Source organism: Gadus morhua, chromosome 17 (assembly GCF_902167405.1).
Source record: "Gadus morhua chromosome 17, gadMor3.0, whole genome shotgun sequence".
NCBI lineage: Eukaryota > Metazoa > Chordata > Actinopteri > Gadiformes > Gadidae > Gadus > Gadus morhua.
The window spans coordinates 4,892,851-4,920,661 of NC_044064.1; the positions used below are offsets into that span (position 1 = coordinate 4,892,851).

Here is a 27,811-nt window from a genome sequence, read left to right on the forward strand (position 1 = left end):
AAGTGAAGTGTCGTGAAACTCGCCGCCCAGTGAAGATGGCGGCCGAGCTGCATCCGCGCAGCGGAAAGCTGATAGGCCTGTCCAACTCCAACCGAACCGCTCAGCGCAACCAACCCGTTCAGGAATTTAACCACGGGCTGGTTCTGAGCAGGGAGCCGCTGAAGGACCGGGATGTCTTCACCGTCCGTATCGACAAGAAGGTAAACACAGGAGGCCCTGCCCTGTGGTCTCCAGCGGTGATTAGCTGCGGGGGGACGCGGGGAGGACGGGGTCCGTGCGGTGCTGGCTCCTGTCGTCCGCAGTGGGGCTTCGGCTATTGTTGGTCGGGGCGGTGGGACACTTGACAGCAATTTAAGAAGCTGTCAAGTCAGTGTTGTCATGGTTAACTCGGCGATGCAGGATTATAATCCCTGGTAGAGTGTGTGTGTGTTGTAGGCAGTGTGGATGGGATGTGCACAGGACCACTTGTGTATCCCACTTGATTACGAGGCTAGCTCAAGACAGTCCCTGTAGCCGATATGATCAATCTGACCTGGACTGGAAGCTAAATGTGCTAGCTGGCTAATACTAGCCACCAGTAGCACCGAGCCCCGTAATATATCTGCTTTCCGGTTGGCTACCATGTCTCTAGGGTGCTTTGAGGAGCGCACTGCTGTTTATCTGTCCTAAAAGCCTGTTAACACGACCACGTAATCTGACGGACTGTCGCTGTTTAGGCTATTGGTTCCCGATAAGCCAATGTCGATAGTACACAAGCCAGGCTTACATGGTTGTTGCTGTTCCCGGGCGTGCAGACTAGTACACTGAGAAATAATGAGAGGACACTCAGTGTCAACTTTGCGTCCAGATGGCAGTCATCTCTGTATGCGAAATGAAGAACACACCGCCGGTTAAACACTGCATCCGTGTCAACATCATCGGCGTCTACTTTGTTTAGATTGTGCTTCGACTGAGCAGATACCACTGATAATGTAGAAGAGCAGGGTAAGTTTTGGGGTCTATCGACTGGTATCCTGGTTCCACTTGAAGTATGTTTATTCGGAAAGGACTGCCAGCGTGCTTGGCTTGTCAACAACACAGTGCAGGCCGGCTGGTGGGTGAATGGGTCATAGATTCACTTTGACCTACCCACATCCGGTCCAATGCCTCCCAAATTGCCAGACATTAAAATAAAGTGCTATGCCCAAAGACCCTCCATCGCCAGCCTCTGTTGTCATCCAGACAATGGCAGTTGGAACGAGATAAAAGGGTCCTATGGATTATTTCTGGCATATACATTACATGCTTGTTATGATGCTGCATATGTGATAGGAAGAAGCTTCTAAGAAGCTTATTATACTGTGTGTGTGTGTGTGTGTGTGTGTGTGTGTGTGCGTGTGCGTACGCGTCATGCCATTCATTACTCGCCCCCTAGTCAACATCTTTCCAGTACAGAGCAAGCAACTTGGCAACCTTGCTCCTGTTTGTTTATTCTATTGAGGCCTAGAGGAAGAAGAAGAACCAAAAAATACACCCCTGGTTTGTGTTTCCATATCAAGTATGATTTTGTTTTCGCTTGGATCAGTGTTGAGTGCTGTAGTATGGCCGGGTATCGTCTACTAATCCAGTCGATGTACATTCACGTGTAGCTCTCGCTTTCCAAATGCATTCCTTCAAGGACAGTTTGATTCCAATGTTGAAAGACTGCCTAGATCTAGATTTGACTCTATTTAATTATGCACTGGTAAGCGAGATTCTCCGGTTGTACCAATGTTTTCCTTCAGACCGCACGTAACCGCAACAGAGACTCCAGGCTTGCCCATCAGGTGGCTGATGTGATGCTTTTAAAATCAAACCATTAGGCGGCCCTAATGTTTGTCTCTCTCTGTGCTTTTAGTATTGATGGAGAACTGGCTGCACTGCATGTGTGAGATCCACCTAAAAGGTAGACTGCAGACGCCCAGCTCTCTGGTCCCTGTGCTGAGTGCGTGAATGAGCAGTGTACTGTACGGTACTGTTTCTCAGTCCGGTAACCCACATTCACACAATCTGTGTTATCGCGCACTGCCTTAAATAGGGCAGACAGGCTAACCAAGGGCTTTTGGAGAGCAAGCCAGTGGACGTTGAAATACGGTAATTGTTAAACGCACATGATCGATTTGGCCACCAAAAATTGTGCTAGACCCCAGATCCAGTGCCCGTGAAGAGGGGCGAGGGGGGGGGGGGGGGATTTGTGTGTGGCTGCATGCCACTGGTTCTAGAAATGTTCTGCTTGGAAATGTGGGATGTTTCTTTGGTTGAGTGACATCTTCTCTTAACTATAGTGAAACACAATGGCAAGAGGTATGTCAATGTGGCTGGGCCATATATGGAACAGGGAGAAAGTATGCAATAGTTTCAGCTTTCGCCCGTTGTTGTGGGGCCCGTAGACGCGTTTGAAAATCAGAATAAAAATAGCTTGTTTCATGTGTCGTTTGAGAGCTCACTCATGGAGCACTTTTTTAATTTGGTGGCGTTACTGTGGGGAAATGGAACACCTCACAGCCGAGTGCGCATCATGTCGTCTTCCAAGGTCGAACAAAGACATGATGTCATAACCACCCGATCTATAAAGCTGCAGGGCTTATTTTGGGTGGCTACAAATTGAAGCCATCCTTCCTGGCTTTTTTTACTTTGAGAAACGACTACACTTGAGATTTTTGTTTGTCCCCATATTAAAATTAGCTTAGCATGTTTTTAATAAAAATAATAATTGACCTCAGACAAAGTGAATGTGTGAAGCTGCAACCATCCCTCGCTAGTAGTTTTATTTAATTATGTTATATTTATTATTTAGTTAAAAATTGGGTTGACTCATGGCACTCTGATTTGAATAACACATTTTATTCTTCTGTAATTGAGACGCTTGAATGCTTACATTAAAGCATTGGCAGGCAATTTGGAGAAACCTTCCACAGTAAGCAAATTTTTAGAAAGTATCCAACTGAAATCCCCCCCCTCCCTTCAGGCATCACCCTAAATCCCCCTCCCTCACACGCGACTAGATCGCTAGTTTAGGAATAGGTCTGTCTAGTCTTGTGGAAGACACCAGTCATGCGCATGAGTGCACAGACAGACAGAGTGCGTGCAGGTAGATAGACAGACAGGTCAATCATTTAATATGGGTCGAATAAAAAGATTGGAAAGGCTTTTTACAGGCAGTCACATATACTGGAATTAGATATATTGATTACGTCCAGGATGTATAGATAATTTCAACAAATATGACAAATTATTTTCCAATTAATAATGGTTGGTACTTGGTAATAGTTGTTTTTTTAACAGTGGATTTTGTTGAACCGGGATTGAACTGTATTCATGTCACTTGAAGTATTTATTCTGTTACATCCTATTCTGTAACATGAATATTTCAAGACGTCTGCTTCTTGAACCTGACCCAGTGACCTATTGACCTTTAAGTGCCCCCTTCCTCTAAGTCACAAGAATTCATGTTCCTATGATCTAGAGGCCCAAAGTTAGACTAGGGTGACCTCATAGGGTGGTTGGCACTGGTGTTGACCCACAGCCAGGAGGGCCTTGTGTCAAACCCAGAGTGAGGGGGGGCCTTCTCTCTATGTTCTTCCTGTGTTCATTGGAGTTGACCCACAGCCTTGGGTCAAACCCAGACCCAGGGAGGGGACCTTCTCTCTATGTTCTCCCTGTGTTCACGTGGGTTTCCGCCCCGGTGCTCCCGTTTCCTCCCACACATGACCTGGGGCTGGTCACCGGGCACTGCCCTGTGTGGCCTCCCAGTGCTCCCACTGCTCCCAGTGCTGCTGGTGAAGGGTTGAATGCAGAGATGTCATTTTGTGTGTAGTACTTGGGCAATGACCAATACACATTATTCTTCTTCGCAAGCTAAAGCACTTGTCAATCATGTTACTATAGCCAGTCCACACTGAATTTAGGTTAACTGTAAAAGCTAAAGGTTTTCTCAAGCTACCAATGACCAAGTCCGAAGCCAAGCCCAGGCTAAGCTAGCGCTTCTATGATGTTCCTAATAACCCGGTCCAAAGCCGACGCTACAGGCTAACCTCAAGCTCCTCCCATGTTCCTATAACCCGGTCCAACGCCGCCGCTACAGGCTAACCTCAAGCTCCTCCCATGTTCCTATAACCCGGCCCAACGCCGCCGCTACAGGCTAACCTCAAGCTCCTCCCATGTTCCTATAACCCGGTCCAAAGCCGACGCTACAGGCTAACCTCAAGCTCCTCCCATGTTCCTATAACCCGGTCCAACGCCGCCGCTACAGGCTAACCTCAAGCTCCTCCCATGTTCCTATAACCCGGCCCAACGCCGCCGCTACAGGCTAACCTCAAGCTCCTCCCATGTTCCTATAACCCGGTCCAACGCCGACGCTACAGGCTAACCTCAAGCTCCTCCCATGTTCCTATAACCCGGTCCAACGCCGCCGCTACAGGCTAACCTCAAGCTCCTCCCATGTTCCTATAACCCGGCCCAACGCCGCCGCTACAGGCTAACCTCAAGCTCCTCCCATGTTCCTATAACCCGGTCCAAAGCCGACGCTACAGGCTAACCTCAAGCTCCTCCCATGTTCCTATAACCCGGTCCAACGCCGCCGCTACAGGCTAACCTCAAGCTCCTCCCATGTTCCTATAACCCGGCCCAACGCCGCCGCTACAGGCTAACCTCAAGCTCCTCCCATGTTCCTATAACCCGGCCCAACGGCGCCGCTACAGGCTAACCCCTTAACCCCTCCGTGCCTCCAGGTGAACTCGTGGAGCGGCTCCATCGAGATCGGCGTGACGGCGCTGGACCCGGCGGCGCTGGACTTCCCCAGCAGCGCCACGGGCCTGAAGGGCGGCTCCTGGATCGTGTCGGGCTGCTCGGTGCTGCGGGACGGGCGCTCGGTGCTGGAGGAGTACGGCCGGGACCTGGACCAGCTGGCGGAGGGCGACCGCGTGGGCATCCAGCGCAGCGCGCGCGGCGAGCTGCACCTCTGGGTCAACGGGCAGGACTGTGGCGCCGCCGCCAGCGGCCTGCCGCCCCGCCTCTGGGCCGTGGTGGACCTCTACGGCAAGTGCACCCAGGTGACGGTGGTGGGCTGCCAGCCCCCCGACGTGGAGGTGGAGGAGGAGGAGGTGGAGGACGTGGACGTGGAGGAGGTGGACGATGAAGAAGAGGAGGAGGAGGAGGAGGACGACGACGAAGAGGAGGAGCTGCTGGTGCGCGGCTGCCGGCAGGACGGCGGATTGACGGCGGCGAACGGGGTGGCGAGCGCGGCGCAGAACGGCGTGGAAGGTAGGTTGTTGTTTTGATTGGCGTTCGCTCTGTCTCCGTGGTTTTGTTTTTGCTCGCGGCTGATTGGCTGTTTACCCTCCGCCCCGCCCCCCCCCCAGGCCCTGAGTTAGCCTGCAGCAGACCGGACAAGTTCCCCCACAACCTCGACACAGACACGGGTAAGTGAGTCCACCACAGAGCCCGACATGACCACTATTGATTATCGGCATTGATTATTCTCTCTCTCTCTCTCTCTCTCTCTCTCTCTCTCTCTCTCTCTCTCTCTCTCTCTCTCTCTCTCTCTCTCTCTCTCTCTCTCTCTCTCTCTCTCTCTCTCTCTCTCTCTCTCTCTCTCTCTCTCTCTCTCTCTCTCTCTCTCCCCGTCACTCACTCTCTCTCTCTCTCTCTCTCTCTCTCTCTCTCTCTGTCTCTGTCTCTGTCTCTGTCTCTCGTTCGCCCCCCAGTCCTCACGGAGCACCAGCTGTTTGACGTGTTCAACAACGCCATCGTGTCTCTCTACCGCTCGGAGGACGAGGGCGGGGGGGTCGACGGGGGAGGGGGAGGGGGAGGGGGGAGTAACGGGGGCGGAGTCGTGGGAGGGGCGCCCGGGTCTGACTCCGCCTCCACCAGAAGCGACCGTGGCAGCAGTAGTGGCGGAGGGGGCGGAGCCAGTAGCATCGAAGGGGGAGGGTCCACGGGCGGCGGGGGAGGAGCCGGCGGGAGCTCCAACAACAGCCCCGCCGGTAGCGGGGGCGGCACTCTGCCCGTGCCGGCGGCGGTGGCGGCGGCGGCGGGCGCCATGACGACCAACGACGCGCTGCTCTTCCACGAGAAGTGCGGCACCCTCATCAAGCTGAGCAACAACAACAAGACGGCGGAGCGGCGGCGCCCACTGGACGAGTTCAACAACGGCGTGGTCATGACCAACCGCCCCCTGCGGCACAACGAGATGTTCGAGGTGCGGCCAATCACGCGCCTCGATGCGTGCCCTGTTTTGTTCGCCTCTTTTTATTATTGTTTACTTCTCTTTTTTTTTTTTTAACAAACGCAGATTAATATTTATGCTAGTTTTTTAATTATTAATTAAAGGTGACACATTACACCTCCCAGGTGTGAGTGTGATTAGCCGTTAAAAGCCGTTTTGAAAATCTGCCTCTTCTGACATCACAAGTGGGCGTCACACTCAACACCTCGTGGTACAATCTGTCACCTTCTTTGATGCATGCATATTGAAAATTGGTTTTAATATTTGAATCATGATTTTTGCCTGAATAATGAATGCTAGCGCAAAACAGTCTCACTGGGGTGTAGTAAGTTTGTGGGTGGTGCCGTGGCCGGTCTATTCCAGCACACAGGGTCAGGTTCAGGGACAGTGCATGCTGCCTCTCCCCATCCGTCTCAGACGTGTGGAGGACCCTCCGGTCTCCACACGGAGGCAGCAGAAGCAGCCAGAGGGGCCCTGACGACCTCGATTCGACATTCACATCACAGACTCTTCGGCGGGAGGAATAATTGCGCCGATTCTGATTTTAGTCTCTTCCTCCGGCTGCTGTAGATCCGCATCGACAAGCTGGTGGACAAGTGGTCCGGCTCCATAGAGATCGGAGTGACGACCCACAACCCTAACCATCTGAGCTACCCCGCCACCATGACCAACCTGCGCTCAGGTAAAGGGGCGCACTTTGTCGACCACGTGCGTCACACACGCTCGCAAATCGCACCCACATATGCGCTCACGTTTGCGAACACATTTACGCACTCACGCACGCGCAGACACACGCACGCATGCACAACGTGCGTGCACATGTGCGCACGCACAAACGTACGCATGTGCTAATGTCCTAGGTGTTTTTTGTATGGTCATACCTTCCTCAGTGAGGGGAGTGTACAGGTAAAGAACATCTAAGTGTGTATGTTTGTTTGTGTGTTAGTGAGGTTCAAAGAAGGTGTGTGTGTGTGTGTGTGTGTGTGTGTGTGTGTGTGTGTGTGTGTGTGTGTGTGTGTGTGTGTGTGTGTGTGTGTGTGTGTGTGTGTGTGTGTGTGTGTGTGTGTGTGTGTGTGTGTGTGTGTGTGTGTGTATCTCCCTGTACTGTTTGTAATACTGTATTTTCTTCCCAGGTACAATCATGATGAGCGGCTGCGGAATTCTGACCAATGGGAAAGGGACTCGCAGGGAATACTGTGAATTCAGCCTGGACGAACTACAGGTCAGTCAGTGTGTCATGACCTTTGACCCCGGCACTCCACAACCGTCTCATGTTAATCTTGTAGCCGAATGATATTTTTTCTCAGGACGTTCAATAACTCTCTGTCTCTGTCTCCCTCTCCCTCTCTCTCCCCCTCCCTCCCCCCTAGGAGGGAGACCATATAGGGCTGATGCGGAAGGCAAGTGGTGCCCTCCACTTCTATATCAACGGCATCGACCAAGGTGAGAGCGAAGGCGGCAGATGGCGAGCACATTCTAGCGCAAAGTCCCAGAGCACTGCGAGCTGCAGGGGGGGCCCTAGCTCACACGCTGGGAGGGAGGGAGGAGCCTTTGTGAAGGAGTGAGCCGGGGCATACGAACCCTGTTTTGTCTTCATATGCCTTGGATGTATTTTCTTTTTCATGTGTAAGCTCAAGGTTTAGCTCACCTCTAAACTCCTTCAGTCCGCTTCGACGTCCCCGCCCCCAACGCGACCGTAAACAGGTCTCTGAACGGCCCTGTGATTAGCCCCCGGTGGTGTCACTCAGCACTCGCTGAAGCCAATCAGCGGCGAGTGTCTGGTGATGTCACTCACGTGGTACTAATTTAAGCCAATCAGCTGTGGTTTGGGTGGCGAACATGTCAGTGGCCTCGTTGTTGTTCTCGAGGTGTCGGCGTTGCCCTGTCCCACCTCATTGGTCCTCCTCCTCTCCCCCCGCCCCCCCCCCCTCCCCAGGCGTGGCGGCGGCGCAGACGCCCAGCGTGGTGTACGGCGTGGTCGACCTCTACGGCATGGCGGTGAAGGTCACCATCGTGCACAACCACAACCACAGCGACCGGCTGCGGCGCAACAACGCCATCATGCGGGCGCTGTCCCCGGACACGGGCCGGCCGCGCCCCACCCTCTCCCTGACCCCCGACCCCGAGGGCCCGGACCGCCTGCTCTTCCACGCCAACTGCGGGCAGAAGGCGGCCATCATCAGCGACGGTCGGACCGCCCTGCGACCCCAGTGAGTCTCCCCCCCTCCCCCCTTCCTCCTCCCCCTCTCCCCCTCTCTCTCCCCATCCCGCCCTCCCCCCCTCCCCATCCCGTCCCCCCCTCTCCCCCCCTCCTCCCCCTCCCCCTCTCTCCCCCCCTCCTCCCCCCCTCCCTCCTCTCCCTCCTCCTCCCCCCCTCCTCCCCCTTTCTCTACTCGCTCATTTCGTCTCCCATTTTTTTCTCCATTATTCTATTATTATCGTCTATTATTTTCTTTCTTTATTATTTTTAAACGAGTGAATCTCCTTTACTGCCGTTAAACGGTTTGCTGGCAGTAAGGGTCTCCTTGAATGCTCTAAATGACTGTTGGAGCAGCCGCTCCAGCCCATACGGGCGCGGTTCATAAAGCATGCTAATAGGCCCTCCCCACAGAGGGGCCCGACGGGACACACAGGTGGTGCTCGTTACATTAACGATGGCTCTGCTGCCTCAACGTCCCAGGGCCCGTGTACATTCACATTTACATCTAGGGCATTTAGCAGACGCTAAGCTGGTTTAACGTCCGAGGGCCCATGTAGCAGGCTTATGGGGCCCGGGTAGCAGGCTTATGGGGCCCGGGTAGCAGGCTTATGGGGCCCGGGTAGCAGGCTTATGGGGCCCCGGGTAGCAGGCTTATAGGGGCCCGGGTAGCAAGCTCATCTTCACTAGTCTTCATATTACCGTGCCCTGGTACATAAAGACAGCAGGAGCATGGTTAGTGTGGATGAGCGCCACCTTGTGGTGGTCCGACGACGGCGAAGCGGCTGTCTCAGAACCGTCTGCTTAGCTCGTGGGTCGGCTTAGCTCAGGAGGTAGAGCAGTTGTCTTGTAACCGAAAAGGTCGCTAGTTCGATCCCCGGCTCCTCCTAGCTGAGTGTCGACGTGTCCCTGAGCGGGACGCTTAACCCTAACTAGCTCCTGACGAGCTGGCTGTCGCCTTGCGTGCTCGACTCTGCCGTCGGCGTGTCAACGTGTGTATTAACCCATGTAGGTCGCTCTGGATAAAAGCGTCTGCTAAATGCCCTCATTGTAGTTGACTCTGCTGGAGCCCATAAACCTGCTCCCTCCCTTCCCCTTACCCCTCCCCCTTGTTTTGAAGGGGTAAGGGGTTGAAATGGGATAGGGCCATAGTGTTGTTCATCGATATACAAGTGCCTGCTCAACGTCAACGTCCCCGCCGTGTGACCGCCGCTCCCCTCCCCCCCCCTCAGCGCCACGGACGACTTCAACCACGGCGTGGTGCTGAGCGCCCGGCCCCTGCGCTCCAACGAGGTGTTCCAGGTGCGCATCGACAAGATGGTGGACAAGTGGGCGGGCTCCATCGAGATCGGCGTGACCACGCACAACCCCGCCTACCTGCAGCTGCCCTCCACCATGACCAACCTGCGCTTGGGTGAGGACGAGGCCACGGCGTGGGGGGGGGGGGGGGGGGGGGGGGGGGGGGAGATATTTGCCGCCAGTCGCTAGATACGTTTTCGGTCACCGGAGATGACTAAAAGTCGCTAAAACTAACGACAAAGTCGCCAAATTGACTGTGTTACAGTGTTGAGCCCGCCCCTCGGTTCTGTGTGGGTGTGGTCTAACGGTTCTGTGTGGGGGTGTGGTCTAACGGTTCTGTGTGTGGGTGTGGTCTAACGGTTCTGTGGGGGTGTGGTCTAACGGTTCTGTGTGGGTGTGGTCTAACGGTTCTGTAGGGGTGTGGTCTAACGGTTCTGTGGGGGTGTGGTCTAACGGTTCTTTGGGGGTGTGGTCTAACGGTTCTGTGTGGGTGTGGTCTAACGGTTCTGTGGGGGTGTGGTCTAACGGTTCTGTGTGGGTGTGGCTTTGGTTCCCCAGGGACGTGGATGATGACGGGGAACGGCGTGATGCACAACGGCACCACCATCCTGGACGAGTACGGCCACAACCTGGACCGCTTGAAAGTGAGTGTTTCTATTGGCCCCTCCCCAACGACCCCATCTGCCTTAAACACGCCCCTGAGAACCAGGAACATGCATGTCACCTTGAGATGTAGTTTCGTCTCTTCAAGCCAAAACTTTATTGTGGCGTAATTGTAAGCGGGCACAACACAAGTCATGTTTATTTAAATATACGAATGATAACGATTGAGGCTTGATCAGATCCACCCTCCAATCACAGCGGACCAATCACAGGCCTCGCTGCTGCGTCGCAGCAGAAAGGCCTGTGATTGGTCCGCTGTTACAATATCTTGTGCGGCGCACGTCCGGCCCTTGCGGTGGACGCAAGAAGGGTCCGGCAAGGACGTAAGGGGTCCGTGAACACCCTTGGGTTGCGTCGACGTGGACCCTTAACTAAGCCATAACCCTCCCCCCCCTCCCCCCCCCCCCCCCAGGCAGGCGACACGGTGGGCGTGGTCCGCAAGGAGGACGGCAGCCTGCACTTCTTCGTGAACGGCGTGGCCCAGGGGCCGGCGGCGTGGAACGTCCCGCCCAGCGTGTACGCCGTGGTGGACCTGTACGGGCAGGCGGCGCAGGCCACCATCATGGACGACATGGGTGAGGAGGGGGGGGAGGGACAGGGGAGGGTTGGGGGGGAGGGTTTGGGCGAGAGAGAGGAGGGACAGGGGGGGGTTGGGGGGGGGGGGGGAGGGGGGGGAAGTGTTTGGGGGAGGGTTAGGGGGGGAGGGAGGCGGAGGAACAGGGGAGGGTTTGGGGGAGGGTTAGGGGGGGAGGGAGGAGGAGGGTTAGGGGAGGGTTTGGGGGAGGGTTAGGGGAGGGTTTGGGGGGGAGGGACCGGGGAGGGTTGGGGTGAGAGAGAGGAGGGATGGGGGAGGGGGGTTATAAGTGGTTGATAGTAAATCTGGGACACATTTCTTTGGCACAAAGCGACCCGCTCTAAACATTAGGGGCCCAGATGGGGGGTGTACTTCCGCTGGTAGTACTGACCTGTATTCATCGAGGGTAGGTCCACCCTGGGGGGTGATTCAATGAAATTGGGGCAAACGAGAAATCTCTCTCCCACTGCAATAACAGTGTTATAAAATGACCGACGATCCCATTGGAGGAGACACGCATCACCGTAGTGAGCGGGTAGGGAGAGCCAACACCGACATACACCTAGAAGGGAATATTCAACGGATGATTGGATCGTTAAATTTTGATTTTGCTATAATTTTCTCTTTTAATGCAAATGTTCAGGATCGGATGTCTATTGCGCAGAAGTTATCTTGGTATATCGCACTTGTTTAATTTTAAACTCCCTTCTCCCGTGTCTTTATGACACCCTCTGTACAAAGCGAGCTTATTTTAAGCATAGGTACTCGACGCATATGGTTGCCAGGCAACCAACATATCCAGGAATTATGAACATCAGGGGCAGACAGTAAATGGCTCTTCACCATATGTACATAACCATGTGTTTTATTTTTAACGAGCCGGTGACAAAAGACATCATGGCCATATGGTATGTTGAGTACCTCCAAAAAAATAATAATAAGAAAAGGAAAACGAGATCCGATAGTTTACTAAGAATACTAAACCAAACTCTAAATACTAAACGCGACAGTTACTCGTCTGTATCCGTAGTAACAGTGACGGGGTTTGAGAGTTCAATGCCAGGTTGAACTCTCAAGGCCATTGGCTGAGAGTCTGACCGCCCTCTTATCTTCTGTTCGGAGAATGTTATTCAACCGTCGGCCTTCAAACACACGTTCAGTGTGGTTTCAGAGGAATCCAACTTTATGAATTATTAACTGGGCCGGCCTCAGTCCTGACCTCTCCAGACAAGGGGATGTTTGTTATGACCAGCGTTTGGAGCCGGAGTTTCAAGGTTCACCAGAGCACATGTCCTGTTTTTGTATTTAACGTTTCCCCGAAAGTACCCATCGTCACGGTACACGTCATGCGTTCAAAAGAAAACATGGTTTGTCTGTTGTGTTTCTTCATATTTGGGCTGTTTTGGACTTTGTCTCCTTCCCAACTGGATGGGGAAGGCGTTGGTCCCACTTGGGGTTTATACGAGGCCGGTAAATGTGGGATTGTAGAGGGCTCTTAACAGGCCCGGGCAATCGAGGAATACACAACCCCACGCACCCACACACCCACATACACAGTGTTTAGACAAGCATCACACGTGCACTTTTATGCCATTTCTAATTACATCAGGGAGTCAAAGGGAGACCTTTAACCACATTTTCCAAAATAGTAATACTTGCAATGTTAAACTATCAGCGTTTTCTTAATAAAATAATGTTATTCACTAACCAACTAAATAAATCCTCCTTTGATCTCCTTCATAATGTTAATCCTTAAGCGTTGAGATCAAGCGTACAACTTAATTTCCTCCTATTGAGTCATTCAGGAAACAAATTCAACCGCGACACCTTGAACACACACAGGGGATCGAACCCGGTGTACCTTACGCGTTCCCACTGCACACGTACGCCGACGGTAGACGGAAGGCTTGTCTGGCGTATGGGTCACGCGATCTGATTGGCCGACGGATCGGTGATCCTGGAAGGCTTGTCTGACGTATGGGTCACGCGATCTGATTGGCCGACGGATCGGTGATCCTGGAAGGCTTGTCTGACGTATGGGTCACGTGATCTGATTGGCCGACGGATCGGTGATCCTGGAAGGCTTGTCTGACGTATGGGTCACGCGATCTGATTGGCCGACGGATCGGTGATCCTGGAAGGCTTGTCTGACGTATGGATCACGCGATCTGATTGGCCGACGGATCGGTGATCCTGGAAGGCTTGTCTGGCGTATGGGTCACGCGATCTGATTGGCCGACGGATCCGTCGCTGCCTGAAAAGGCGGCAACGGATCCGACAGAAACGGCGTTATCGGGCTACTTACTCCTCCACCCCCCCGTCCTAACCTCTCCCCCCCCCCCCCCCCCCCCCCCCCCCCAGCCGACCTCCCCCCCCTCCCCGAGGACTGCCTGGAGGGCCCCACCGCCATGACCCCCGGGAGCCCGTGCTCGCTGGGCGGGGGCGCCAACCCCGCCAACGACCTGCGCTTCCACCACCTGCACGGCGGCAACGCCGTCATCACCAACGGCGGACGCACCGCCCTGCGCCAGAACTGCCGCAGCGAGTTCAACGACGCCATCGTCATCTCCAACAGGTGGGGCGGAGAGGGGCGGGGCTTCCAGTCTGTTTTGTTTGCCCTCAGGGTGTTGTTGTTGATGTTGTGGATCAATCGGTAGATGAGTGTTTATCTGAGCCTTAAAGGTGACATATTATGGGATTGGCAGTTGCCTCTTCTAACCTCACAAGTGGGCGTGTCCACACATAGATGTGTGCTGGATAGATGACAACGTGTGCAACAGTCCACCGGGGTAGGCCGGTAGACCGATCTGTCCAGCACACATCTAGGTGGACACGCCCACCTGTGATGTCAGAAGAGGCCGATTTCCCAAACGGCTTGTAACGGCGAATCACCCACACCTGGTGGTAGAACGTGTCCGCTTTAATCCACTATAAGCCGCTTATGGCAGAGGCAGGCTGGCGGACTGACTGATTGATATAAATCAACTTTCTTCTGATCTCCGTTTGAGGAGCAGACGGTTGTAGCAGGGCGACTAATGGTTTGTAATCGCGGGTTCCAGTGAGAGAGTTTTGGTGGGGAACATCATGCTGGTTTGCCCGCTAATCAAGCAAAGGGTGTTGAATAATTCATTTCCATCTGTCTCCAGCCAGTGCTATGATGTTCTCCACATCAGGGCACTCACTCACATTTATTCCAGGGGTGTACATGAGATAAAAAACACGTTTTTTTTATCGCATCTTCTTTTAAAAATCTTTTTCAGAAATCTTTTTGCCTCCATGTTGCAAACTTTAATCTGAAGCCTTTATTGCACCGTGAGGCAGTGTGGTGGTTTAGCACTAAGCTAGTCAAGTCAAGTTTATTTGTGTAACACATTTCATATGGTACACAATGACTCAATGCGCTTTTAGGAGAAACATAGAAAGACACGACCAACCATAGGGTGGTTTGAATAGATATTAAGAGACAATAGAATTAAAATGATGCATACATTCAAGTTAAAGTGATAATAGTATGAACATATAAATAATAATAAATAATAATAAATTTAATTTAGAGGCGCCTTTCAAGACACCCAAGGTCACCTTACAGAGCATATAGTCATCATACATTTTTTAAAAAGCAAGACATTGTGGAAAAAATAAATAAACATAAGCAATAAGAAATAAATAAAAAAATAAAAAAATCAAAACGGTGATGAATAGTGAAATAAATAATAATGAAATGAAAAGTGAAAAGTCACCCAAATAATTTGGAAGGGCCTTGAATTTAACTGAACGCTGTTTTTGGTCTGCATTTAAATGAGGTCACTGGAAGGGAATTCCAGAGTGAGTTAGCATTGGAGCTAATGCTATCGTCCTCCGTCTCTCTCTCCCTCTCCCCTCTCCCCCCCCCCAGATGCCTCCGGGACGGGGAGCTGTTTGAGATCATCATCCAGAGGATGGTGGACCGATGGTCGGGCTCCATCGAGGCAGGTGAGTCGTTTGAGTAAAACTGGCCCCGCCCCTCCGCACGCTGACAACACGGCGAACCGTTTAGAGACCGTAAACCACCTAAAAGCATGTTGGTACATACCTAACACAAACTGACATCCAGGCAATACAGGCATATAGAAATATATTTAATTGTGTATGTACAAAATAATGTGCGTGTTCATTATCATATATTTTTTTAAATGTGCATATGATTGTTGATGTCACACTAGCAGTTAAAGAGTACCAATTTGTTGACTTAAATATGTAGCAGTTGTTGTAACAATGTCCAAGCTACACGCCAACTAGGTGGCGGCCACACATACTGCGAGTAGTAAGGCGTCTTCCCTCTGAAGCAAAGCCACTAAGGGGGGGATTGTTTGACTGTGTGAGCGGGCGGGTCCGTCGGGGTGGGGGGGGGGGGGGGGGGGGGGTATGGTGTGTGTGCTGTCCTCCCTGCTCTACGATCATGTTAAAACATGCTGGTAGTGGTGCCGTCCTCCTCTGTGTCGCTGTCTCTAGGCGTGACGGCCATCCGGCCAGAAGAGCTGGAGTTCCCCAACACCATGACGGACATCGACTACGACACGTGGATGCTCAGGTAAGGGCTCCCCCGGGAGGCTGAAGCCCCTCCCCACCCCAGCGCTGTACGACGTGCTCGTACACTGGTGTGCGTCAGACGACTCCCCCTACAGGTTAAACACCTGCTACTGCGTGACTCCCCTCTGATTGGCCGACGGGGTTCCTGCTCGTTAGGGGTTGATGAGACACACCTGTGCTCCACTTAGGGGCACTGAACTGAGGTGTAGTTTAGAGGAGTGGGCGGCTCTACAGCCTCTGAACGAACAGGAAGATATATTCATTAAAGGCGCTTCTCCTTTAAGACCTTACGGCTCTCGTATCGGTAGTTGTGAAACAATTATGGATCCCAACGAAAATACAAAATTACATTTATTTTCAACTCTTTTTTGGCATTGTGCAGTTCGCACATGTGATTTATGTGTTTAAAATACAGATCAATAGTGTATAGCTCAGGTAGCCACCTACCTGTGGCCGGCTCCCTGCATAGCAACCCTGGCTTCTCTGGAAGCTAAGCAGGGCCGGGCCCGGTGCGTCCCTGGATGGGAGACCGGTCGGTGCGTGGTAGAGGTGTTGGGAGGGGATGCTTATGTAGTATATCCTCACCACCCCAGTACAAAGACCGGGGGCCCCAGTTCGTAACGTCAAACCTCCTGACCTTTACGCCACCTCTCCTTAACCTTTACGGTAAAACGTCATCGGGTGAAGGCGGGATGAAAAGGTTTACTACCTTTCGAACATAGGAGAAGACGGCACGGTCTAGAATTAGAGATGTCCGATATTATCGGCCCACCGATATTATCGGCCCGATATTAGCATAAAAATGTAATATCGGTCAATATCGGTATCGGATTTTTTTTGCCTTAAAACATTTTTTTTATTTATAGCTCAAATAAATGTTTTCAAAATTGTGCAGTACAGTGCACATTGTAATTGACTCATATTTGTGCATTTATTCAATTAAGGTTATTGAGTTTTAGTTAAAGAAACATACTGCTATGTTGCACATAGTTGTTCAGGTACAATGTTTTATCATTTGTGAAGTCAAGTTTGCCCTATTTGTTGTGGGCATTGTCAAGATTATCTCAGGGAGAGTGTAATCCAAACTGTTGTCTGAGACCATTAAAAAAATAAAAATAAACATGGCACTTTTCCCTTAAATTAAGTTGAAGTATTTTTCTTATTTTGCACAGACAATGTTAACATTTGGAAAGCCTTGTTGCATTCAAGAATGCATCCAGTGGGGCATCACAATAACATTAAGCATGTTGTGTTAATTCCACAACAGGAGATATGTAATGTTACCTAAATTAGGTTTGAGGAAAAATAAATAACCCAAATATCGACATCGGTATCGGCTGATATCGGAATCGAAAATTTAGAGTTGGACAATATCGCATATCGGATATCGGCAAAAAAGCCAATATCGGACATCCCTATTTAGAATTAATTAGACATTTCCTAACTGACGTCGTTGTGCGACATCACCCTTCCTGTCGTAGTGCCCCCCCCAGCGAGCCGCCACCTCTACTACAGCCGTTCTGTGTCCCCCCCCCCCCCCCCCCCTTTCAGCGGGACGGCCATCATGCAGGACGGCAACACCATGCGCAACAACTACGGCTGTGACCTGGACTCCCTGACCACTGGCTCCCGCATCGGCATGATGCGCTCGGCCAGCGGCGACCTGCACTACTACATCAACGGCGTGGACCAAGGCGTGGCCTGCACCGGCCTGCCCCCCGGCAAGGGTGAGGAGCCCCCCCCCCCCCGCCCTGATGGGAGTTAATCACATTCTCAGCATTATTTTTATGTAGCTGTGATTTTATTTATTTTTTTATTGTATGCCAGTTCAGCTTTTTATTTTATTTTATTTTAATTGTATAACATCGTTTATATACATCTTGAGATTTTTATATATCTATATATTGTATCAGTTCACCTTTTATTTTATTGTAATTTTACAACAATATATATATATATTTTTTTTTCTTATTTTATGTGTGTATGTATCTTTCTATTTGTATATATCTTTATATTGTATTACCTTATTGTGTATCTTTATATATATCTTTTAATTTTCATATTTTATATATATATACACATACATATATTGTATCAGTTCACATTTTATGTAATTGTATTTTATTTATAAGAGCAACTCCTGTGTGAGTCCGATGATGACCCCAGGGTTGATTCTGACCCCGCCTCAAACGAATTGTTACCGTTGTTGTCCTCGAATGACTCTCTAAGCCCCCCCCCCCCCTCTCTCTGGCGCCCCCCAGAGGTGTTTGCCGTCATCGACCTGTACGGCCAGTGCGTCCAGGTGTCCATCACCAGCTCTTCGGGCCCGCTGGACAACAGCCTCTGCACCAGCAACATCACGGAGAAGAGCTTCCCCGTCCAATCCCCAGGTACTCGCACTCCGGCCCCCTCTAGTGGCCAGGGGCGGGCAGCGCAGGCTCCCAAGATATCCTTAGATCTCAATAGAGTAGAATCAATGAATTTCAGATTTGTGTCCTTACAAAACTCGGGGGGGGGGGGGGGGGCGGGCGGGCGGGCCTGTCCCAAAGAGTTGGGCCAATGTTTTCAAGAGTCGTTTTGAACAATTGTATTCATTAACTATTGAATAATAATCTCATGACAGGTCTGTTTTAAGAATAGGGTGGATCTTTTTATAAAAGATATGTAGACTATTATGACTTTAATCGAACCCAAGTACAGAGTACGGTCCAGTTTAGAACTTATTGACCAAAGTCTGTTCTCTCTCGTGTGTGTGTGTGTGTGTGTGTGTGTGTGTGTGTGTGTGTGTGTGTCTGTGTGTCTGTGTCTGTGTGTGTGTGTGTGTCTGTGTGTGTGTGTGTGTGTGTGTGTGTGTGTGTCTGTGCGTGTGTGTGTGTGTGTGTGTGTGTGTGTGTGTGTGTGTGTGTGTGTGTGTGTGTGTGTGTGTGTGTCTGTGTGTGTGTGTGTGTGTGTGTGTGTGTGTGTGTCTTGTGTGTTTGCAGTGGCGGGCGTGGCCCACCGTCTCCACAACAAGCACGGTAAGAACGTGGTGTTGCTAGGCGACAGTTGCCATGCGGTACGGGTCGGCGGTTACGCCCACGGAATCGTGTTCAGCGCCAAGGAGCTCCGGACGGACGAGATGTTTGAGGTACGAATGATTGATGGTCGACATTGCGGGGTATTGATCGCCTATATCCCCGTTCCCATACCAACGGTAGCTCTTAAGGCTTCGTTATGGTTCCACGTCGCCTGACGTGAGCCTCCCATAAATTGTAACCTTGCGTCGTGGCGACGCAGCAGCAAGGGCTGTGATTGGTCCGCTCACTAGAACCCGAGGCAGAACCTAAACAAGTTCACGACTGCGTCGAAGCGTCTGCGTGGTCATTGCGTCACGTCGACGCGGAGCCATAACTGAGCCTTTAGGCGTGGCTGGTCCTCAGAGACCACGGACTAAACGATAGCGATACTGGCTGCTTCATTTCCATTTCTGAAAAATAATAGAATTGAATGGTTAACTTGTCATAAAAAGGACCTGGCTGCTAATCACTTGGGGTGGCCCGATAACGTACACCGATACGTTTGGCAGACGTCTGGACTGATGTGACGAGGAAGCAAATTCACAAAACATGCTGAAAATGGGCAAATTCGTTTTTTGGTTCATCTCCGCTCTATACAGACATCGTAATCATGTAGCACAGTATTTTCCGTCCAGGACTACACGCCCCTTAGGGAGAGAGTAGGGTAGTGTTACAGACTTCTTCTTCTTCTGCTTCTCACACTATATAAAGCAAAAAAGGGTTTTCATCGTCATTATGATGTCCGTCCGGTTTGGCAGTGTTTCTCTTCCCCTCTGGGATTAACCAGAGGCGAACAGGGAGGATAATGGGCTGGACTTTAATGTAGAGCGGAGGCCATTGTTATTTACTGTCACACCCGCAGGCATTTAAAACACAAGGTTGTCCCCGCTCAACTTTTAATAACGAACTGAACGTCCTCTGCTGCGTCATTGTCGTGATCCGTCGCGTTGATAATGTGTCATAAATATTCGGCCTGTTTATCCCTTTGAGACTGTAACGGTGATTAAGGGCTATACAAATAAAATGTGAATTTAATTGAATTGATTTAACTTTGATGATGAACTCGCGGACAGAACGGGGGGAAAAAGGCCTTTAAGGTCTTTGCACCGTCTTCCTGGAACAACCTGCAGAAGCAGCTCAAGCTGCAAGCCCTAGTTACTCTCAGTGAATTTAAAGCTGTCGTAAAGAGTTTGATGTCGGATTCGGCATCGGAAACTGCAAATGTTTTAGTCAATGATCTAAACGTATTATTACTGTATTGAACCTGGCCTTTCGTCAAGTGTTTTATGTTGGAACTGTGTACCGCTGTCACTCTTGTAAAAGAGATTTGAATCGACTGAGGTCCAATCCCATTTCTTCCCCTTACCCCTCCCCCTTGTTTTGAAGGGGTAAGGGGAAGGGGTAAGGGGAAGGGGTAGAAATGGGATTGGGCCTTAGGCCCAATCCCATTTCTACCCCTTACGCCTTCCCCTTACCCGTAGAAATGGGATTGGGCCTAAACCTGGTTAAATAAAGGATATAATAATAATAATAATAATGACTAAGCCCCTCCCCTCTCTCCCCCCCCCCCCACTCCAGGTGAAGGTGGACGAGGTGGACGAGCAGTGGGGGGGCTCCCTCCACGTGGGCCTGACCACGCTGGCGCCCCCCGAGCTGCCCTCCTGCCCGCTGGCCGGCCTCACCGCCTCGCTGCCCCAGCTGCGCTCGCGCGTCACCTGGCTGCTGGCGGGCGCCGAGGTGCGGCGCAACGGCCTGCTGCAGCGCCAGAACTACGGCTGCTCGCTGCACCGCCTGCGGGTGAGGAGGGCCAAGTGCACGCCGCGCGCACACACACACACAGACACACACACACACACAGGCGCACACTCAAACACACACACAAACACACATGTGGACACTCTCCTGATGGCGCCCGCATAGCGAGTGGAGCTAGGTGCTAATTCGCGCTACGCTCCGCTAGGTGCTAACGCGCCTAGCGGAGGGTGAGCGAGAGAGGGAAAGGGAGGGGGAGAGATGGGGGAGGGAGAAAGCATTTGGTGGAGTGTTGAGTTCGAGTAGTGTTCGTAGTGTTCGTAGTAGTGTTCTGGGAAAAGTAATACATCTTTGAGACGATTCAAAATCTGATTTGTACTTTGTGTGAATGGCCGCCGGGGCACGGTGGGTAACGTGTTGTTGTTTTTGTTGTTGTTGTCGTCGGCGTCGTCGTCGTCGTGGTGATGAGCAGGTGGGTAACCGCGTGGGCGTGAAGCGATGCAGCGACGACACCATGCACGTGTTCATCGACGGGGAGGACATGGGGCCCGCGGCCACGGCTGTAGCCAAGGTACACACACACACACACACACACACACACACACACACACACACACACACACACACACACACACACACACACACACACACACACACACACACACACACACACACACACACACACACACACACACACACAGACCCACTGACCCCTACACACACACACACACACACACACACACACACAGACCCACTGACCCCTACACACACACACACAGACCCACTGACCCCTACACACACACACACACACACACACACAGACCCACTGACCCCTACACACACACACACACAGACCCACTGACCCCTACACACACACACACACACACACACACACACACAGACCCCTACACACACACACACACACACACACACACACAGACCCCTACACACACACACACACAGACCCACTGACCCCTACACACACACACACACAGACCTACTGACCCCTACACACACACACACACACACTCTGACCCCGACACACACACACAGACCCACTGACCCCTACACACACACACACACACAGACCCACTGACCCCTACACACACACACACCGTTGTAACCACCCCCCCTCCTGGCAGAACGTGTACGCGGTGCTGGACCTGTACGGCCGCGTGACGGCGGTCTCCATCGTCAGCTCCTCGCTGACGGAGGACCCCGAGGGGACCAAGGCGCCCTCGCTGACCTCCGAGAGCTACAGCGAGGAGGGGGAGGAGGAGCGCTGCACCCCGCTGCTGGAGGTAGGGCTGGGGGGACGGGAGGGGGGTGAGAGGGGGTGGTAGCTGGGCCATGGGGGGAGGGAGGGAGGGAGGGGGAGACCTGGGGACAGGGGAGGGAGAAGGAGACGCAGAGAGACATGGAGGGGGAGGGAGACAGCGGGCAGTAGAGACATGGCCAACGGGTAGAGAGGGAGTGAGAGAGAGAGAGAGAGAGAGAGAGAGGGGTCTAGGGAAGAGGGGGGGGGGGGAGAGAGAGAGGAGAGGAGAGGTAGAGGGAGACTTGGGAGCAGGGGTAGGTAGAGTCACAGAGGGACAAGAATCATCGTCTTTGTGGTCAGATCAGTGTTGGTGAATCTCTCTCCCTCTCCCTCTCCCTCTCCCTCTCCCTCTCCCTCTCCCTCTCTCTCGTCCAGGCGGAGAGCGAGACCTGCGCCGGTTCTCCTCCTCCCCTTCCTCCTCCTCCCCCTCCTCTTCCTCCCCTTCTGGCCCCGCCCACCGTCATGTCCTTCCTGGAGAACCACGGCAAGAACATCCAGCTGTCCAATCAGAGCCAGACGGCGGCGCGCGTCTCCAGCTACAACCAGGGCCTGCTGGTCACCTCCCAGCCCCTCAGCCCCCAGCAGCTCTTCCAGGTAGGGGGGGTCTGGTGGTGGTGGCGGGCGGGGGTAGTGTCTGTATTTTTATAATGGGTCGAGGTAGTGTCTGTTTGTGTGTGTGTGTGATGGGTGAAGGTGTGTGTGTGTGTGATGGGTGGAGGTAGTGTGTGTGTGATGGGTGGAGGTTGTGTGTGTGTGCGGGGTGGAGGCAGTGTGTGTATGTGTGTGTGTGATGGGTGGAGGTAGTGTGTGTGTGTGTGTGTGTGGGGGTAATGTGTGTGATGGGTGGAGGCAGTGTGTGTGTGTGAGATGGGTGGAGGTAGAGTGTGTGTGTGATGGGTGGAGGCAGTGTGTGTGTGACCCCTCATTCTTCCTGTGTCCCCCCCCAGTTCCAGATCGACCGTCTGAACCCCAGCTGGACCTCCTCCCTGTCGCTAGGGGTGATAGGCCACGCCCCCGAGCGCCTCAACTTCCCCTCGGCGGCGTGCTGCCTGAAGCGCTCCACCTGGCTGCTGCAGAGGGACTCCGTGTTCCACAACTCCCTCAAGGTGGGCACGCACGCACACACACCATCACACACACACACACACACACACACACACACACACACACACACACACACACACACACACACACACACACACACACACACACACCATCACACACACACACACACACCATCACACACACACACACACACACACACACACACACACACACACACACCATCACACACACACACACACACACACACCATCACACACACACACACACACACAGGCACGCACGCACGCACGCACGCGCGCGCTCATACCCCTCACATCAACACACAGTACCAACCTGTCGATATCCCCTCAGATCTGTGAGAACTACGGGCCCAACCTGGACACGTGTCCGGAGGGCACGGTGCTGGGGCTGCTGGTGGACACGGCCGGGGGCCTCCACCTCTACGTCAACGGCATGGACCAGGGCGTCGCCGCCCAGGACATCCCCTCGCCCTGCTACCCCCTCATAGACCTCTACGGCCAGTGTCAGCAGGTCAGTGCAAACACACGAACGGACGGACGGACACACACACACACACGCACGGACTCACACACATACACACACATAATCCACACACACTCACTCACTCAGTCACATAGACATGATCCACACACACTCACTCACTCACTCTCCTAAACATGATCCACACACACTCACTCACTCACGTAAACATGATCCACACACACTCACTCACTCACGTAAACATGATCCACACACACTCACTCACTCTCGTAAACATGATCCACACACACTCACTCACTCTCGTAAACATGATCCTCACTCACTCACTCACTCTCGTAAACATGATACTCACTCACTCACATAAACATGATCCTCACTCGCATAAACATGATCCTCACTCACTCACTCACTCACTCACTCACTCACTCACTCACTCACTCACTCACTCACTCACTCACTCACTCACTCACTCACTCACTCACTCACTCACTCACTCACTCACTCACTCTCATAAACATGATCCACACACAAGCACACACAAACATGCAAAAACAAACACATAAACACACTGCTTGCGACTTTTGAAACTGAATATTTGAATTGTAATGAATTCTGAGCATCATAAATTGCAACGGAGAGCTGATTGCTATTTGTTGCCTAGCAACAGCTAATTGGAAAGCTAACTCTTGATTGATGGCGACCATGCTGGCTAACTCGCTGATAGCTTGTTGGATAGCTGGCTCGCTGGCTAACTAAGTGGACGCTAAATAGATCACCAATGCAGTGCGCTGACTACATGTACCCGTGCCTGTATCCTAACGCCCGGTGGTGTTGTCGCGGCAGGTCACCATAGTGACCAACAGCGTGCCAGCCGCCAGCGGGGAGGGCAGCGAGGCCCGTTGCCAGGGCGACATGGAGAAAGCAGACATGGTGGATGGTGAGACGACGGCCATGTTCAGCCTCTCTCCGGGAAGAAACAACGGCTCAACACAACGAGGCTTGTCCTGTTTTTTGACTGTGTGTGTGTGTGGTTGTGTGTGTGTGTGTGTGTGTGTGTGTGTGTGTGTGTGTGTGTGCGTGTGTGTCCCAGGTATCAAAGAGAGCGTATGTTGGACCCCGCCTCCGGAGGTGAACCCCAACAAGACGTGCGAGTACCAGGCGCTGTGCGCGCGCTTCAAGGAACTCCTGACGCTGCCCGGTACGCCAGCATGCTAGCCTGTTAGCCCGCTAAGCCGCATGCGGTTGTGAGAGGTTGCACCGAGTGTAGCCTCTCTTTTGTTCCTTTTAACACGATGGCGTCTTACGTTGTAGTGCGTCTCATTACGGCCTGCCCTCTGTGCCTCCGTAAGGCGACATGGGATCAAGTATTATCACCACTATCATATGGAATTTTACAAGATTTTTGATCATTATGAATTCAAAACGCCATTCTAGAGCATGTCACTGAGAGTTTGGTATCGGACTGCAGCTAGCTCTCCTTCCGCTGTAACATTTCGTCCGCAGTGTCGAGATCATTCAAAGGGCATCTCTTCATGCCATGTATTATTTATGTTTTTACTTCATGTATTGCAGTGTTGTTCTGGTTGCTTGACCGACGGTTCATATCTGTTTGCGTTTGTATTTCAGTTTTTATTTGTATATGTTGTAATGGCCTTCCCCTGGATCAATAAAGGATGTCGATCGCCCCTCTCCGTCCCCCCTCACCAAGCCAAACCCTCTTCATCCTCTGAATGTCCTTCTGCCCCCCAGACGGCTACTTCAGCGAGGACACCAAGTCCAACCTGTGCTACTGTGAGTCGTGCCACAAGCTGCGGGGCGACGAGGCCTACTACAAGAGGGGGGAGCCCCCCCGCGACTACGCCCTGCCCTTCGGCTGGTGCCGCTTCGCCCTCAGGTAGGACCCCCCCATCAGCCTCAGCCCATCCAGAGCGGACGCTGGCTAGTGACTGGGAGCTGAGTAGTAGTTGTTGTTGTTGTGGTTGAGCCTGTGGTTAGATGTCAGTGAGTTGGGTGGTTTGAGAGTTTGTGCTTTACAGATAACTCATGATTATCAGTCTGCTACTTCTATCTAATGAAGTGAAGTCTACTGCAAAAGGGTCTAATGTATTTTTAAACAATATTCTCTCTCTCTCTCTCTCTCTCTGTCTCTGTCTCTGTCTCTGTCTCTCTGTCTCATGCTCTCTCTCTCTCTCTCCAGGATCAAGGCCCACTGTGAGGTGTCCAATGCGTTGAAGAAGTGGCACATCGCCTACCACGGCACCACCGTGGGCGCCCTGAGACGCACCCTGGACCACAGCCAGCTGCTGCCTGGTAGGCGCCAATGCTAACGAGTAGCATTTGATGCTACCACGGCCAATGCAAAGTATCAGAATTCTGAGCTAACGACGCCAATGCTAATAATTAGTGTTGATGCTTACACTTCGAATGCTAAGTATTAGCATTAACTGAATAAATTTAGAAATAGGATTAGCATTATGTGCCGACACTGTCGATGCTAACTATTAGCGTCTGGAGCTAACGCTGCCCATGCTGTTAACCCTGGGTGTGGGGGAGCACGTTCGGTGGCGCCGGAGGTAAACCCTGCGCGGCTGTGCCCCCCCTGCAGGCACGTCGTCCGTGCTCTCGGTGTCTCCGGTGAAGACGGAGGAACCCCACGGCGGCTACTCGGAGCCCGAGGAGAACTGCCCCCCGGGCAAGGAGCTGCCCAGGGTGCAGCTGTCGCCCACCATGCGCTACTCCGGACAGGAGACCTTCGCCCCCAAAGTGCAGTAAGTCCCCCCCAGTCTGCGGCCGGCGCTGCCATAGTCTCACTTTAAACGGATAGCCTCGATGCTACGTCAGCCCTGAGGCTACATCAGGCTAGAGCTGCTTGATTTTTGAAAAAAGTACTAACTACTGATTATTTTGGTAAATCTGAAATCACTATTATTCAAACGTTGATTTTTTTTGAGTTTGGAAACCTGATGCATTTATTCAGCAATTCCCTCCAAAAAAAAACCTTTGAAACCTGAAAAAAAATACACAAAATGCTCTAATAGAAAATAATGTACAAATATGTATCCAGCTGCCTGATGCTACATCAGCCCTGATGCTACAGCTGTACCACCTCATTTATGAACCTGCCCTCATCAAGATCTCCTCCTCCTCCTCCTCCTCCTCCTCCTCCTCCTCCTCCTCCTCCCTGTCCTCCTCCTCCTCTCTAGATTCCGGGACCCCCGCTCCCACCGGTGCCACCAGGCCCAGGTGGGCTTCCAGGTGTGCGTGCGGCCCGGCTCCTACAAGGTGGGGCCCCAGGCGTTGGGGGCCAGCGAGCCCCTGGACCCCCGCTTCAGCAACACGGAGATCGAGTGGACCTCCAAGGAGCAGGGGGGAACCCTACTGTACGGACTGCTGATCCGGGTGGAGTGACGCCCCCCCACCACCGGGGGGACGGGGACGGGGGACGGGGACGGGGGGACGGTGGGGGAAAGGGGGGAGGAGTTTGAAGAGGTGAAGGGGGCGTCGACCGCGCCACTCTGAGCCACTCCCCTGGACTTGGAACGGAACACGGACAACCAAAATCGACGGCCCCCCGCCTTCCCGAGCAAAAAGAGACTTCTCCGGAATACCGTATTCCTGTTGTGGATTGTTGACGATTCAACGTTTTGACGTTTTTTCATTTTGTTTTTGGTTTACTTTACCCTTGGACACTTTTAAATGAGCGAGGGAGGGGCGACTGCGGTTCCAGTGGAGGACCGATACTGCCTGCACTTTATGTTTGAGACACTCGTGGGGCGATTTTTAAAAGTGACCCCGTTCCCCATCCGCACCCCGAGTCTGTTCACCGGCCCCCACGCCTCTGTGTCACTCTTTATTGTTTTTTTCATTCGTTTTTTTCATTTTTCTTTTCCTTCTTTCTGGACCCTGTTCTCCTTTTCCACCGTCGCCACGCTACCCCGTCGCCCTCGCCGTCTTTGTCGTTTGGTCTTCTGGCACTTATTTCCTCGTCGCTATCCCCCCCCTCCCCCCCCCCCCCCCGCCAGCCGACGCCTCGTTCTGACGTTTGTGAGTAAAAAGAAAAAGAAAAACTTTAGTTTGGTGACGTGGACCTGTCCCGTTGTGAGGAGGCTGGCCCAGGGCAGCTGTACTGGTGGACTATCCACCCCCCTCCCACCCAACCCCACCCAACCTCCCCACCACCACCACCCGGTTTGTCTCCACCTTGTGCCACCCCATCCGCTCAGCGACTATCAGACTATTGAAATGTATGGGAGGGCGAAAAGACGAGGAGACTCCAGTTCAATGAAGACCTGACTGAAGGATGAGGGAGGGAGGGAGGGGAGGGAGGGAGGGAGGGAGGGAGGAAGGGAGGAAGGGGAGGGCGGGGGGGCTGTCATGTGTCATGGAAGAGCCTTCAGAATCAAAGAGCCGGAGATGAACTTCAGTTTGTGGTTGTAGGATGACAGAAGAAGAACAATGTTTACACATGTAATGGTGTGTGTGTGTGTGTGTGTGTGTGTGTGTGTGTGTGTGTGTGTGTGTGTGTGTGTGTGTGTGTGTGTGTGTGTGTGTGTGTGTGTGTGTGTGTGTGTGT

At 52.5% G+C, this 27,811-nt stretch overlaps 1 protein-coding gene across 2 annotated transcripts; it reads left to right on the forward strand.

Annotated features, from left to right (window-relative positions):
* neurl4 (neuralized E3 ubiquitin protein ligase 4) lies at nucleotides 1–27,554 on the forward strand. 2 transcript variants are annotated; one of them, XM_030338024.1, is made up of 29 exons: nucleotides 1–200; nucleotides 4,749–5,280; nucleotides 5,379–5,438; nucleotides 5,724–6,217; nucleotides 6,815–6,926; nucleotides 7,378–7,466; nucleotides 7,615–7,687; nucleotides 8,181–8,454; nucleotides 9,674–9,855; nucleotides 10,299–10,384; nucleotides 10,816–10,978; nucleotides 13,339–13,552; nucleotides 14,873–14,949; nucleotides 15,436–15,547; nucleotides 17,098–17,273; nucleotides 17,808–17,936; nucleotides 18,528–18,673; nucleotides 20,181–20,399; nucleotides 20,827–20,925; nucleotides 21,497–21,655; nucleotides 22,048–22,266; nucleotides 22,620–22,778; nucleotides 23,089–23,268; nucleotides 24,082–24,175; nucleotides 24,329–24,436; nucleotides 24,988–25,132; nucleotides 25,436–25,548; nucleotides 25,844–26,006; nucleotides 26,442–27,554. In XM_030338024.1, the coding sequence occupies exons 1-29, from the start codon at nucleotides 36–38 to the stop codon at nucleotides 26,644–26,646; spliced, it is 4,947 nt and encodes a 1,648-aa protein (XP_030193884.1). In that variant the 5' UTR covers nucleotides 1–35; the 3' UTR covers nucleotides 26,647–27,554. The 2 variants fall into 2 exon arrangements, with proteins under 2 accessions (XP_030193884.1, XP_030193885.1); XM_030338025.1 differs by having other exon boundaries at nucleotides 36–200; nucleotides 15,469–15,547.
* Nucleotides 27,555–27,811: the final 257 nt, after the last annotated feature.